A 16226-nucleotide genomic window follows, 5' to 3' on the forward strand; every position below is an offset into this window, starting at 1 on the left:
TTTGAAAGTCCCTTTAGTTTTAATCTTTGAGAGAAAAGAACAATTCATTAATAGAAAGTCATACAGCACTTCCAAAGAATAATTATAATCGAAAACAAATCTAATGGAAACTAAAGAAAAATAATTTTCTTATAAACTAGGGATCTCAAAACAAAGATCCATGATTAATTTCGTCCCTATTATCGCTATCTTCATGTAGCTTTTGAGGGGATCTTCGTTTGATTTATGAGATAAAATTTACCTCGACTGGTTCCAAAGATCGTTGACAAATTACTTTTACCCTTTGAAAGAACACGCTGCAAACCATCAACGAACTACTCTTGACTATATTACTGATGAAGCTAACCCCACGAATAAATGTAAAAACTCCGAAATAAGGGACGGAAAAACGATTCTCACCAAAAGGGAGACTTTTATTGAATAGAAAATAAATATGCATACTATTGATTGAAATTTGAAATAATTTTGGGGCTTACCATCGATCGATAATCGATGGGAGCCCCTTGTATGGATATGATGGAGGCTAGGGTTTTTTAGAGAGAGTATTTTTTAGAGAGAGAGAGAAACCCTTAAAATTTTTAATAATTCGAATGCCCCTTCAGTTTTAATTTTAATTAAAAGAAAACCGAAAAGAATTAATTGAAGCAGAGTTTAGGTACCAGTTAATATGACAATAGTTTGCATTTTGTATAATTTAATTCCTTCAATAGGAAGCATCAAAACAACGGATTCTCCCTGTCATTAAGGATAACTTGTCTACAATAACTCAATACGTCACAAATTGAATTTTCTATATATTATAGGAGTACTTAATAATTATAAATTGCATTTGCCTTAGCCCTTAGATATCATTTTACTCCGGCAACAAGAATTTGTGCTCCGCGGTCCGTTTTTCTTAAGACCATTGCTTTTGGTCTGAAATAAGACAGGTAACCTGTCATCATTTTACAATAAAATGTTGTTATTTTCTGATAACATGTTACCATTATTGTTCACATCATTTTCAGGGTAAAAAATGACACCTCTAGTCATAACATTTTATGAATTAATTGGTTACATTTTCTTTAAAAATGGCAACATTTTATCCGTCTGATAAATAAGACCAAAAGTGTCCGTCTAAAACAAGAATTTGTGCTCCGGCAAAACAACGATCTCTCACGATAGCTACCTTTTAGGAGTATCTTTTATGAATAAAAATCACTACAGAGGATTGTAAGTAGTACTCCGTAGCAAAGTAGAAAGAGTAACATTTGGTAACGTAATCACGTGGTAGCCGGTGGGTACTCAATGTCTTTATCATAAAACACAAAATTACGTTGTTGGTGAATATTGTACTTATATTTGATTCATGGAGTAGGAGTCATGAATCAATAAGTCGCCCATGAGTTGGTTTGAGTGATCGGGAACGAAGTTCGCTTATGAGTTGCCCCTAAAAATACATGGCATAATCTAATTCACCCACAAGGCCACAACTCACATTTAAAGTGGCAACCAAACAACTAAGAAGAAATTTTGCTCGTTCATATATGGTTGCATTACTTGCATTACACGGATGATGTATTAGTTTAACTATTTATCAACTAAATATAAACTATATCCGATTGAAGTGAAAGTCTGAGATTCAGATTTTGCTCAGACTACGTCGACATTGACGTTGATGAAAAATATCAAAAGTAGAAAGTAGGATCATCGTTTTCATTTAACTCAACTTAAAATTTGTAATAGTAATTTCAAGTGAAAATGTGAATCACACATTGAGAAGGCAGTAAACTTGCTGAAAAAGCTGCCTTAGAAATAGAATTGTGTAAAACCATATAAATACAATTGTTTCCATATTATTGGTATGATTTGGACTGAAAAATATGCAAATCAAAGTCGTCTTAGTCACTTTGTGCCTTTGTGGTATAGAGAATGTAGCACATATGAATGTTTCAAATGATCCGCGAAAAAAGTCGTATTAGAGAATTGCATCTACCTTATGCTACTTTATAACATAAGAATCGAGGACAAATTAGCGAGTCATTTTTGCTTTATTTAACCATGCTACAAAGCCAAAGAATAATGCGTTTTTGACTCTTAAATCTCTACTCTTGGAAGTGGTACAAAGAAGAATCCAGCGAAGCACTGCGAGCAGAGTACTACAAGATGAGCAAAATCATGCTAGAGCTATCTCCCTAATCTCTATAGAATTTCTATATCTACTGCTCCATCACTGTCCTCATTATTTGAGGCGTAAGAATCATCAAAAGGAGGCATATTATCTAAATCGTATAAGTGTTGAATTCTTCTCTTGATATCATCTAGTTCTGTTTGAAGAGATTGTACCTTTGATCGAAGCTCTGATCTTTGCCGTTCCCATAAAGCTCTGTCATGATCTCTTTGGGACTGAACATAAGCAACTTTCTTATGTAGTCGAATACACTCACTTCGAAGAAAGTTGATTTCTTTTCTACCTCTTTCTACGTTAGCCGAGAGTTCGTCCGACCAGTGGAAATATTCACATTGCTGCAATAGTTTCATACAGAAGACAATGACCAAGTACACATATTAGGAACATCGCAAAAGTTGGGATAATCTCATGGGTATGATCAACCCATTTAACAATAAACTCAATTAAAAGCATAATTAAATCTTAACACATAGTTTTAACAACTTGATATTTATAATAATGACGGAAAGTTAGTGCTGGTTGTTTTGGTCCTTTGTATTACTTGTAATATAAATATTCTCTCTTATTCTCCAATGTGGATGAATAAATGGTTTATAATTTCTTGCGGAAAAAAATATAATGTCGACGAAAGTATTCTCGACTAGGATGTCAGTCATCACAATAAAATCTCAAATTGTCAAACTAAAATTGGAGTTAATATAAATACACATATTTTTCTCTTATTTTGAGCGGGTCTCATACTACAGATCCATCTCATCATGGCAGATACATTGTAACCTTGTAGGACAATAAAGATAAGGAGTAATAGGGAGCTTACATGATGATATGTAGATTTGGGGCAATTGTAAAACAACCGATATGGATTCCGCAAAGTTTTTGATATTCTCAATTTAGCAGGAAGCCCACAAGTGCACTGCAACTCTGTGTCTTGGCTGGTACTAGGTTCCTCGGGGGTACTAGCGTCACGGGAATCTTGAATCCTGTCATATTTATCCTTCGGTAAGATTTTCCAAGTAATAAATAACATCATCATCAAACTAGAATGAAATAATAAGAGTTTTTGGACATCAATACAAATAAAATGTTAGAACCATTCACTTTGCAAAGTTTGCCTATTCCACAGAGCACGTGTGTTACTCAGACTCTGTTCGAAGGGTCGGACACGGGTGTGTACCCAAGTGTCGGACTTGGGTATTTTATGAAAAATGGTCAAGTTTTTGGTCTAAAATGAAGTGCCGAGTGTCATACCAATGTCCAAGTGTCAAGTGTTGGACACGGGTATACGAGCTCAAATGAAGTGACGAAGTAACATAGCAGAGCAATGGAGTAGGTATTCCCATTTTTTTGATAAGATATAATATTAACTAAGGGACACCGCCAGGGATGACGCCCATGTACAAAAAGATATCATAGATTTGACGCCCATCTACAAAAAGACACCATGAGGGTGACGGCCATCTACAAAAAGAAACCCGAAACATAGCAGGTATTCCCAATCTAACAAAAGTTTAGCAAGTCCATTGCCCTTTTAAGCTTGTCTAACAAAGTAGTCATTATGTTTTTAGAAGCAAAATGACTCGCTAAATCCTCTGTGTTTCTTCTTTCATGTTGGTAGCAGAGCCTAGATTTGTTACAGCTCTAGCAGCCCCCACCGAAACAGTGCTGTTGAAAACAACTTCTCCGTACCTTTAACGCAGAGAAAAGACTGTATACGTCTGACCCCCTACCCCACCATACTTGTTAGCCATCAAGGCAAGGCAATGTAGTATTGTTGTATAATAGAGTAATCATTGACAGAAGGACAAGAACTTTTTGAAGTCATTGACAAAAAGTCCAGAGTTGGGAATGAAAGCTATTCTGAGGAACCCCCTACCTTATCCAGGCATGTCTGCATATAAAAGTCGCAACGGCAACACCAACAACCACTGTGGCAGAGAACTTGGATAGCCAACCTCCCTGATGATCCTGTAAAATAGTAAAACATAACCTATTTCATAACTTAAGAATCTAAAAAGTTTTCCCTAAAACGAAGAATCTTAAAAGTTACTGTACATTGACTAAAACACTAAAAATATAAACATTGGCAACAGTCAAGACAAAACATGATTCTAAGCTATGCGCCTATGCATCAAGTCATTAAGATATCAGTTGTAAATAAGAAAAAGAAACATGGTTATGCAATTCGAACAGAAGAGAAAATAGCCTCTAGTATTTGCTATTTATCAAGTAAATGCTTGGTGTATCATACGAGTTTAATATTTCCAATGATTTCATAGTTCACATGATTTGGCCGAACTTATTAAGGATAGACACTGAAAACGGAGACTACATTAGTACTTCCCGACATCCCATGAATTATAAACCTTGTGTTTTCAGGACGGCAACAAAATCACCACCTAGTGACTGGAAATACAACTCCCAACTCCCGCCTACTCCACTTTTAGGTTGCTTTACTTACGAGCGAAATCAATTTTATCATACCACCAAGTCCAACTCTTCTTTCTTTGGGAACCATCACCATATTCATTTGGCGCCTCTGTCTGTCCATCATCTGTTAGTTTCTTCAGAGATTTACAACTCTTCTTTATCCTCTCACTTCTCAGGCCTCATGATGAATATCTTTCATATGTAAGAATGTAAGATTAGTAGATCACTATGGTTCAAGGCATCATGATTCACCTATGCGGACTCATGTCACCTTCATGCCCCGTCATGAGGCTTCAACCACTGAAAATTGGACTGTATGCGTTCTTTAAAGTAGTATAAACTCTTCACCTCTAAACATTATTATCAACCCTTGTAAACAACTGTCAACTTGCCAAACGAATCGACTTAGACTCACGCATATTTGAATCACAAAATGTAACTGGCAGGTCAGTCGCTACGTCAAACCAGTTAATCAGGGCGGATGCATCCAGAAAGCTTAGTTTCTTATGCATTTTTCTGACTTCATGCTAAAACAAACCAAAATTAAATAAGCTCTGTATGATAAGAAGAACCTCCGACTAGTCAAATTATTTCCACTCAAACAAGGAAAGATTTAGAAATAAAACTCCGTGTCTCCATTCCTCCTCCCCCGCCATTTCCCTCCATTTTTTGTATCCAAACGAGGCCTTAGTGACTATCGATACTAATACACTAACAACTTAAAGTTATGAAAAAACCCCCATGAGTTGGCAACTTGGCATTGCAAGACTTGAAACAAGTTGCTTAAACACACTAATTCGTCCAAGCAGAAGGACTAACTTTCATATAGGATGACTTTATTCCAGATCCCCAGGCAAGTGACATTGTAGGCGATTTGAAGGCTCGCTTGCGCCGGAGGACCACAAACTTACATGGCATGTACCATCGTACTTTTAATTAAGTTTAACAACAATTCAACATATAGTTATGTGAAAAGGAAGTAACTTTAATCAAATATTATCAATTTCAATCATAATTCTAACCCTAGCTAGTAACACAATGATCAATAATAACAAAAATAGAAATAAAAAATCATCGAATGTCAAATAATCCTACAATTTATTCGACATTGCACTAACCTGATGATTAAATTTGACGAAAGAAGATGAAATTCTGGTCCGAAATGCGGAGATGAATACCAACATAGCAGTTTGAAATTTGCAGGGAGCATTGAAATCGCAATTTCATACGATTTAGCTATAGATTCAACAGATTATATGGCGAAAATTGGGGGATTAATAACATGGCAGACAAATGTGAAAATTTCAGCGATATTTGATTGAATTTTTGGGGAAAATCGCAAACCCTAACCTCGTAATCATTGATAACAATTGGGAATTGTGATTCAGTATATTGTGGGCGTAAAATTGCACCCAGATTTGGGAAATTTTGTCGTGAAAAATTAGGTTTAAAAACAGTGACGATATTGAATAAAAATCAAAAGAATTATTTTTGATTCAATGTTTTATTTTTCGTATTTGATGTTTGTTCCAAGTTTTTTTCCCCAGAGGTGAACAATACCGTTAGTTCGTTGGTGTACGGACAAGTAACGGCCATGTGGGCAAATGCCACAATGTTACTCGGCTACTCCGTATTTGAGTTAGGTTGGAGAAAGAGACACAGAGCTAGACCTGATTCGGTTTCATTTCGGGTCTGGTTAAATAGCGATTTGATCCGGTTCTTTTTTTTTTTTTTTTTTTTTTTAGTGTCAGCAATTCAATCGATTTTTACTATTCAGTGGGTAGGAATTGATGATTAAGCAGACCTTGTGAATGGATAATTCGGGTCAGGTTTAGGTCAGGTCATTTTGGATCGGGTCATTTCCAGGTCAACAATTGGGTCATTTTTGGGTCGTGTCATTTTTAGCTAGGGTCACTTCAGATTTAAATGATTTGGGTCGTTTGTGTCATGATTTTGCTTAATTATGTCAATTTGGGTCAATCGGGTCATTTTGGGTTACTCGAGTTGGGTCGGTTTGGGTCGAGTCACTTTCGGGCCGGGTATCTTCGGGTTTATCGTGTAACATCTCATGAGGTTATGAGATTAAATTGTCTCGCATCGGGAAAATAAGAGGCTTGGGATATGTTTATAAATGATTCCTCCCACCACTTAGTAACAAGGTCTTGTGCTTTTGGTCTTAAGTAATGACAAATAATGGGTTCAAAGGTGCACATCTAATCTTATTGGTATTGTGTTACGACAGTAGCGGGTGAGCTGTTATATATCTAGTCACTTTTGGGTCATTTTCGAATCTCGGGTCAGTCATATCGGGTCGGGTGATCAGTTTTACCAGGTATAGTCAGCATCTATAAATAAGCCCTAACATCTCTAATACAGGCGCAGTCACCTCACCCCACCCCACCCCACCCCACCCCACCCTTCCCTTTTCTCATGACCCTATCGCCGAAGATGCGGTTGTGCTCTAGCCAATCTTTGGCAGCCCGATTCCTCTTAGGAGTTGTTTGATTGCCTTTTAAAATCATGGGAATTGAAAAGTCATAGGAAGTGGCTAAATGGAGTCTTGTTTGTGAAGTAGAACTTCCTATAGAACTCTAATTCCTACATAATGTAGGAAGTCACTTAGCTAGTCCCCCTAGGTAAGTGAGAGTTCCCACATTCAACCAAACAACATTTACACAATTCATGTTATTTTCAAGTTCTTTTGAATTTAATCTTCCCGGGAATTCTATCTTTCTATGGCGAACCAAACGACTCCTTAGTTTAACTTTATTTCGATCTAACCCATTTTTAATATTTATCGGAGCCTATTCCTATACCTCATTCCTTCTTCGTCCTTCATTTTTCCGGGCTCAATTAGCTCTGATCGATAGTTGTTGCCCCCTTGTTTGCACTTCGTAGGTCCGTTCTAGTGTTCGTTCGTATTAGGGTCGTCTCTCACCCCGGCTATGGCTTGTTCCGGATGGGTGTTTCCCTTTCCCCTCGCCCATTCCCCTACCTTCTCCGTTCTCAGGCTCTCCCTTGAACGTGTTGTGTCTTGTGTGTTGAAGATGGTGAGTTGGTTTGTTTTTCCTACTTTGTATTGTCATGCATGAACTTGCCTTGGTGTTTCGATTCCCCCCTCCCCCTCCCCTCGCCCCTTCTCCGACCACACGGTTGATGGACGACATGCATGCATTTGTTTTTAAGTTTCCGATCATATGTTTGGTGTCGGTGTTGATCTGAGTACCTTGCTGCTGTGGTTCTTGTGGGGCTTTCTGTTGCTTCCTTTTTGTGCATTTGGTTCTGCCCCCTTTGTGTAAAGGGTTGTGTCGTTTGATGTGTAGGTATGTAGGTTTTTTTTTACGATCCGTCTTGTTGGGTTGTCGATTTCTTCTTTAATCAGTGGCGAAGTTGCTTTAGGACTTAGACCTGGCAAAACGGGTCGGGTTCGAGTCAGACCAATTCGGGTCGGGTCAGTTCGGGTTTGTCACATTATCGAGATAGTTGGGGTCGGGTTGGGTCCGTTCGGGTTTTCAGGTATGTTTGTCAGGTCATTTTCGGGTCAAGCGGGTCGGATTGTTTCGGGTCGGGTCATTTTCGGGTCAATGATTAAGAAAAAAATAAGGCATTTCAAGTCTTTTGGGGTCAGTTAAAGTTACGCTTTATCGGGTCATTTTTGAGTTGGGTGGTTTCGGAACGGGTCATTTTGGGTTGGGTTTGTTACGGGTTCATGAAAGCTCGGGTCTTTTTTGGGTCAGGTAGGGTCAATTCGAGATTTCGGATGTCATTCGGGTGCGGTATTTCAGGTCAATTTCGGGTCTCGAATCGGCATTTTCGGGTCAGGTCGATCGGGTCGGGCTGATTTTGCCAGGTCTAGTTTAATTAGGTGTTGTTGAATCAGGTATTGTTGGCGGTGTTGGGAGTGGCAGTTTTTCCAGTTCAATTAATACTAGTTGGAAAGCCCGTGCGATGCACATGACACCTTGTAATTTCATTTGTGACAACCTAAGTTATTATCTTATGACATCAAAATTCTCCAATATTCTATGTCTATATAAAATTATTTGTTGTACATCATTTTAAGGGTGTTGATTTTCGCAATACTATTTTTACTCATTGTAGTACGTTCTTCCGAAATTGCCCTTCTCATTTCCTCCTATCTTTTTTCTCAATTCCTCATCTTCTCTCTAAAATAAGTTTACTGCATTTAAGAAAATCCCTAAAACACCAAAGTATAAACACATACATACATTACTAATCCTCAAAAGTGGTAATGAAGCCCCATAACTTTATACAATTGTGAAATTCAACCCCCTAACTTTAAATTGAAGTGATTAGGCCCCATAACTTACACAATAAGTGAAATTAAACCCCTTAATCAAAATCTCACGAGAAATTCAATTTATCATATCACAAAAGTAAAATTGGTTATGTTTTTATAAAAAAAATGCAAAATAAATTTAAAAAAAATTAAAAAAAAATTAATTAAGATTAAAAAAAAGTTAACTTAAGTTAGTAATTTTTTTTTATAAAAATCAACCATTTATTTTATTTTTATATAAAATACAGTTTTTTTCAACGTTTTAACAATTTTTGTAAAAATAATTTCAATTGCAAAATATTTTGTTAGGTAGTTGAGTAAAATCAGAGTCAGAATAAAATATTTTCACGACAAAAAAAAATATAAAATTTTAAAAGATATGAAAAATATAATAACAGGGTAAAACAAATTATTTTCATAATTTCAAAAAAAAAATTACGTATAAAATGTGGTTACTCGTTATCTTTTTTTTTTCTCAAAAACATATTGAATTTCAGTTTTTTTTTACGAGATAATGAATTTCTCGTGAGATTTTGTCAAGGGGTTTAATTTCACTTATTGTCTAAGTTATGAGGTCTAATCACTCCAATTTAATGTTAGGGGGTTGAATTTCACAATTGTAAAAAGTTACGGGGTTTGATTGCCACTTTTGCGATTATCTAATCTGTACATCAACCATAACAAAAAAATTACATCAATCACATTAGGGCTTGCTTGGATGGAGTGTAAAAGAGGGAAATGAATAGGGGAGTGATATGTAAAGTGCGTTTTCCATGTTTGGTATTAGAGTAATTATTCACCTCCCGAATCTATTACCCTCATAAAGGGATAATACATCACCCCCCCCCCCCCCCCCCCCCCGGGTAATGATTAAGGGAGTAAAACTTCTAAAGTAATCATTACTCCTATGAGCTTTCTTGGATTAAGGGCAAAAGGGGGAGGGGGATGAATAGGGGAGTGATATATAAGGTGCATATTCCATGTTTTGTATGAGAGTAATTATTCACCTCCTGAATCTATTACCCTAATGAAGGGTTAATACATTACCCACCTTTCCCCCCGGGTAATGATTAAGGGAGTAAAATTTCTACTCAGTAATCATTACTCCTATATGTCAAATTTATTTTCAAGGAACTCATTACCCAAGTAATTAACTTACCCAATAATTATCACTCAATTAAAATTTACCCTCTAATTATTTCATGCATTCTAGACAACAGGGCTTGCCTGGAATCCATGGAATAATTCGGGAGTAAATTTTAATTGGGTGATAATTACCGGGGAAGTTAATTACTTGGGTAATGAGTTCATTAATAATAGGTTTGGCAGAAGGGTAATGATTACTGAGCAGATATTTTACTCCCTTAATCATTACCCAGGGGGGAGGGTGGGTAGTATATTACCCTTTTATGAGGATAACTGATTCAAGAGGTGAATAATTACTTTCATGCCAAACATGAAAAATGCACCTTACTTATTACTCCCATATTCATTCCCCTCCTTTTACCCTCAATATAATTCAAGCAAACCCTAAAAATAGACTAATTAATTCATCATCATTAGTCAAATATACTCCGTACCTAGTAGTAGAGTAACGCAAAGGAGAATGCGAATCAGAATTGAGATTACTCGAAAAGTCAAAGAGGAAACAGAAACCGAAAGCGAATCAAATAAACTCGAGGATGAAGATGAAGGAAATTCTTGTTGTTGCTTACTTAATCCAGCTTTCCGTTTCCAACTATCCGACGACACTGTCAGGTATCCGCCGTTGCCGAAGCCGGATTTAGGATTTTTAAAATAGAATATTGATTTCGGGTTTTTATCAAATCAAATTCGTCTAATTTTCGATCCAGAATTTTAAAGGCATGAATTTGACAATTAATGTGATTGTAATAACGTGAATTCAGATTGATTTGGTTGTGAATTCTTATGCATATTCAATTTTAAAAAGACAACATACATTTAGTCCTCAATTATTGATTAACAAATCAAAGAACTCTTCTACGTATTCAATTAATTAAAATCTATAATTGAATAATTTTGACTTATTTCATAGTTTGAATTGTTAGGGTTTTGAGAGAATTAGGTTTATTCTGTTTTTAAGTAAGGGTAGACAAATGGAAAATAATGTGAAAAAAGTACCGTATTTATGAGTGGGGATCCTCTGTCCCATTTGGTGTCTCAATTTGTGTGTCACTCCAATCACCTTCTAACACATCAACACATTAATATAATTATTGCAATATTTTATTTTGCAACAAGTGATGTGTCAAAAGGTGAGTAGAGTGACATACACAATGAGGCACAAAAATGGGACATAGGATCCTCACTATGTATTGAGTAAAAACCGTATTGCGAAGATAAATTCCGAATTTTATATGCACGAGTACAATTCGCAAATTAAAAATCAACAACAATATGAGGTTTTGTAAGAATTCAAAATTTTAGTAAATCTATAATGTTTGTTGTAGGGAGGATCTTTTGTGTGTTACTCATGATACTGCTTTTACGTTGAGTTCAGTTCAGCCAATTTCAGTCTAAAAGAATAAGACCTTAATTTTAAGGAGTTTCAGGATTTTTTTGTACTAACCAGGAATATCCTCTACCAACAGATGGGGTAATCTTCTTGAAGAGTCAAGAACAAATCCCTGACCACTTGTTTAAGAGATAAAAACTCTTACCACTCACACCAATTAATTTTGGTGGGACTTTTAAATTTTCACACAATCTTTTATATATATATATATATATATATATATATATATATATATAGAGAGAGAGAGAGAGAGAGAGAGAGAGAGAGAGAGAGAGAGAGAGAGAGAGAGAGAGAGAGAGAGAGAGAGAGAGAGAGAGAGAGAGAGAGAGAGAGATAGGTTCAGGTAAGTCCTTGATTTTGGTTGAGTCCCTAAGTCCTATTCTCAGCCACACATTTTTGGAGTGTAACTCTACTGCATTATGAGTGTAATTTTATTCATTTAATGACTTTTGAGTGTAATTTTAACTTTTAGAGTGTAACTTCAACCTTTTCAAGCCATTTTATTCACAAAAAATTTAATTTATGTTATAAAAATGTAATTTTAAATAAATAAATTTGAATTTATGTAATTTTAGAAGTGTAACTTTACTGCCCGACAAGTGTAACTTTAGTCGTTTTAGGTGTAACTTTAGTCTTAAAATGGTTTATATGTATAAATTTTAATTTATACATTTTTACGAGTGTAATTTTACCCTTTTCAAGTGTAACTTTAGTCGTTGAACTCGTAACTTTAGTTGTATAGTGGTTTGTATGTAAAAATTTAAATTAATATACTTTAATATTGTAACTTTAGTCCTTTTAAGTGTAACTTTTGTCCTTCAAGAGTGTAACTTTAGTCCGGAGGTGGTAACTTTAGTAAATAGAAATGTAATTTTATTGTATTACGAGTGTAATTCTAGTCGTTGAATATGTAACTTTAATACTCGGAAGTGTAACTTTAAACTAATTCTTTCATCAACCGCCACCACCATCCTACCACCTCCTACCTCACCACAGCACCACCACCCCAATTCCACCACCAAACCAACAACACCACCAACAACTTAATCTCAGATCTGAAAAGAAAAAAAAAAAAAAAAAAGAAGAGAGGGAGGCGGCAAACACCACCACGCACCACAACATCATCCCCATCCCTTTTCCCCACCGCGGCACTACCATAAAAAAAAATCAAAAACAGAAAAAAAAAAAAAAAAAAAAAATCACAAATCTGAAAAACTCAGATCCGACCCATCACAAAAATAACAAAATGGAAGAGCTCATATTTTTGATATAATTTTTGAAACAAAAATGAAAGATCTCATATTTTTAATTGTAGATCTGAAAATTTGGAAAAAAAAAAAAGAGAAAGGGAGATAGAAAGAGGAAGCAGTGGGGTGATGCCGAGGGAGGAGGAATAGGCGTGGCAGGGGCGGCGTGGCTGAGGAGGCGGCATGGCAGGGGCGGCGGCGTGGCAGGGGGCGGCGACGTGGCAGGGGGGCGGCGACGTGGCAGGGGGCGGCGGGAGTTAGAGAAAGGAGAAAGTGAGTCGGTGGGGTGGTGGCAGGCAGCCGGCCGGAGAGGGAGGTGGTGGTAGTTGTTGGGAGAGGAGGGATTTAGGGTTGGTAGAGAGGTGAGTGTTTAGAGAGAGAGGATGAGTGAGAAAGAGGGAGGAAGAAAATGAGTAAAAGAGTTAGGGTTTTTTCTTTTTATAGGTTTAATTTAGTCCACATATTTTGTTATAATCTGAGCCATCCATTTACTTTCCTAGATCTAATCTCAGCCCTTTATTTTTTTCATCCAAAGGCTTAGATGAGGACTTATGGACTCAACCAAAATAGGTGGACTTACATGATCCTATCTATCTATCTATCTATATATATATATATATATATATATATATATATATATATATATATATATATATATATATATATATATATATATATATATATATATATATATATATATATAAACTGAAACGTTGTGGATGCGCCACGTGTCTTATACAGTCTTAATGACAGCATTAATTACTGCTAGTCAATTAATATTAACATAATAAATGCCGTATAAATCTCAGGGAAATATTAATTATAATTTAATAAATTTTATTATAAAACTACATTAAATAATTATAGTGATTTGATTTTAAATTTATTAAAAAAATATTTTGATAAATTTTTTAAAATATAAATAATTATGTACATTGCGAAAAATGCTTTCAGTTGAATATAATTTTCATTATATTTATTAAAATATTTTGAAATGTGAAGATGATTAAAGCGAGTGTCTCACAATGTTTTACGTTTACGTAAAACAACATTTTGAGAAAGTTATAAAACTTAGACCATTAAATCCATTAAGAAAAATATATTTGGAAGACTCATTGTATTTATTAAAAATAAAACTTAAGAAAATTACTAAGAGTTAAATTTTTATAGTGTGGGAATAAAAAAAATTATATTGTGAGAAATTGAATACATCTGAGATTTTGAGAAGTTTAAATAGTGATGAGTATGTGTACGAGTATTTATGTACACAGTGATCGCGAGTGCATTTAAATAATCAAAACAAAAGTAATAATTATTAGTAATATACTATAATATTATAAACGACATAAAAAAGTAGAGAACATATTACATTTTTTTAATATTTTCAATTAAATATGTATACGTTAAGTATAAAATATTGATTATGACTAAGTAAACATTACTTTTAGTTAAATATTTTATATATTATTTTTTAAATACTTTAAATTAAACCTCAAAAATTAATATCTGAGAAAGTTCAATCTATTTTATTTACAAATAAAAATTCTTTAAGCATCATTATATATAATTGTTTAAAAAAACAAAAGATGTAAATTTCTTATAGATATGTTTGACACATAGCACATGCAAGACATAACCAAAACATTTGAATAGTTGAGTTTAGACCCTATATGTTTGATACAAAAATATGTCACGTTATACTTAAAAAGTTAAACAATGCATAAAATTATATTCACATCATTTTGAACAAATATTAGTTTGAGAACTTACTGTTGATTGTTGCATTATTCGAACAAATTTTATTTTAATTAATATGATATTTAATCGGTCACAAATTTATTTATAAAACGGTGATCATGCATATTTAATTATCACTTATTGGTTTTAATTTAAATTGTATGTATTTTATTTTAAAACATTGAAGTTAAACCTAATAAAATTATATTTGAGAAAAATTAATTTATTTTTATTTTATTTATAAGTAAATATAATAAAGGTCATATAAGCATTATAAAATTTTAAAACAGGCCGCGCGAAGCGAGGAATACTACCTAGTAAGAGTTAAAGATAGAGATGTCATTGCAACAAACGATGGATGTAGATAGGCTCCTCGTTCTCTTACCCATCAAGCAAAACTTAATACGGAGTACCTATTTCGATACCCATCATGAAAAGGTGTTCCAGAACACACACTTCTCAAAGAATAAAGAGTTAAAATCAACCCGTCCCAATACCTGTTAGTCTGTTACACATCTATACTATGGGGAATAAATGAAATTCTTTTTCTGTTTAAATTTAGATAGAACATAAAGCTTACATTACACAATACAATATTTTTTTAACCTTATAATCTACCGTAAAGTTACGTCATCTATTAATTAAAAAAAATCATACTTTATTTTAGTTCGAGGACAATAATTTCAATTAGAGAAAAAGAAAAGCTTACGTAGAAAATTATCTTAATGTCGCCATACTTTTACGTGGAAATTATAAGAGGCTTGACATGTATGATATGTATGAGGGACCTTGCAAGCAAGCGCCAGGTGCTATTAAAGTAAGGAGTATAATGTGAAATTAGTTTTTAACCCGTGCAAAATTGCACGGGTATATTTTTAAGATTATTGATATTATGATTAACATTTTAAAAATGTTAACCAAAATACATTAATATTTTATACTCTATTTTTTTTATAATGATATTAAAACACGTGAAAAACTTGCAAGGGTTTGATATTTTATACTCTATTTTTAAGACACGCACATGTTTTAAATCCGTGATATCGGGATATTGTCAAAATTGAAAAGAGTTTACAATACAATTCAAGAAAGATAAATGTAGAATTAACTAAAACAGTCTAATATCATTCCTGTAGTAAAAATTTGTTTTATATTTGTATCAATTTTTTGTAATTTGTTGTTATTTATTTAATTCTTTAATTTTCCCGTGGGTCCCGCATTTCACCATTTTTTTTTTTAAAAAAAACTTTATTTGCTGACGTGGACGCACAAAATTACTCTAAATGATCTTGTATTTATGAAGATAAGATTCGACGGATTTGAAGAGATGATCTTATATGAAGTATAGTAGTAAATAATAAATGTTGTCCCCAAAAGATCACAATAATACACACACAAAGGGCACGTTTAATCTAATTTGCCAAATAGGATTATGAGTAGGAGTAGTAATTTGTTGGTTTTATCTAATGCTTAGTTGCTGAATTGGTGAATCAATCTTATTGGCATATGATGTAGGCGGTATCACTATTACGAAAACAATGAACGGTAAAACTTACAGAATTAGCAGAGATAGAAGTCGTGGCGTGATAAGAATCACTGCCCTAAAGTTGAATTTGCCCCACTCGATACACACGGCCTCTTGGCAACCAACCCCCAGGGTTACACGACTTCCGAGTCTAAGGTGTACGAAAAAGACTCGGATTGAGGAGTAGTAACAGAACGTTGCCCAAAATCAGCTATGGAAATGGAGTGTAGAGAGACAGATAGAGAGAGGAGAGAATTGTTGTGTTGTTGTGTTTTCTGAAATGG

At 34.5% G+C, this 16226-nt stretch overlaps 1 protein-coding gene across 1 annotated transcript; it reads right to left on the reverse strand.

The window, feature by feature from the left end:
• Window positions 1–1999: 1999 nt before the first annotated feature.
• Window positions 2000–6218, reverse strand: LOC141611577 (uncharacterized). The gene is made up of 4 exons (XM_074430155.1): window positions 5716–6218; window positions 4044–4135; window positions 2988–3150; window positions 2000–2505 (listed from the first exon to the last, which is right to left on the reverse strand). Exons 1-4 carry the CDS (start codon window positions 5779–5781, stop codon window positions 2182–2184), a joined length of 645 nt encoding a protein of 214 aa, XP_074286256.1. The 5' UTR covers window positions 5782–6218; the 3' UTR covers window positions 2000–2181.
• Window positions 6219–16226: the final 10008 nt, after the last annotated feature.

The sequence above is a fragment of the Silene latifolia genome, chromosome 11 (assembly GCF_048544455.1).
Source record: "Silene latifolia isolate original U9 population chromosome 11, ASM4854445v1, whole genome shotgun sequence".
NCBI lineage: Eukaryota > Viridiplantae > Streptophyta > Magnoliopsida > Caryophyllales > Caryophyllaceae > Silene > Silene latifolia.

Bases quoted from the DNA above. Each gene is read 5' to 3' on its own strand.
- LOC141611577 (XM_074430155.1), bottom strand. From the start codon at position 5,781: ATGTTGGTATTCATCTCCGCATTTCGGACCAGAATTTCATCTTCTTTC. The intron at 4,136-5,715 runs GTTAGTGCAATG...ACTATTTTACAG, and splicing joins TCGTCAAATTTAATCATCAG to GATCATCAGGGAGGTTGGCT. The intron at 3,151-4,043 runs GTAGGGGGTTCC...TAAATATGACAG, and splicing joins TGCAGACATGCCTGGATAAG to GATTCAAGATTCCCGTGACG.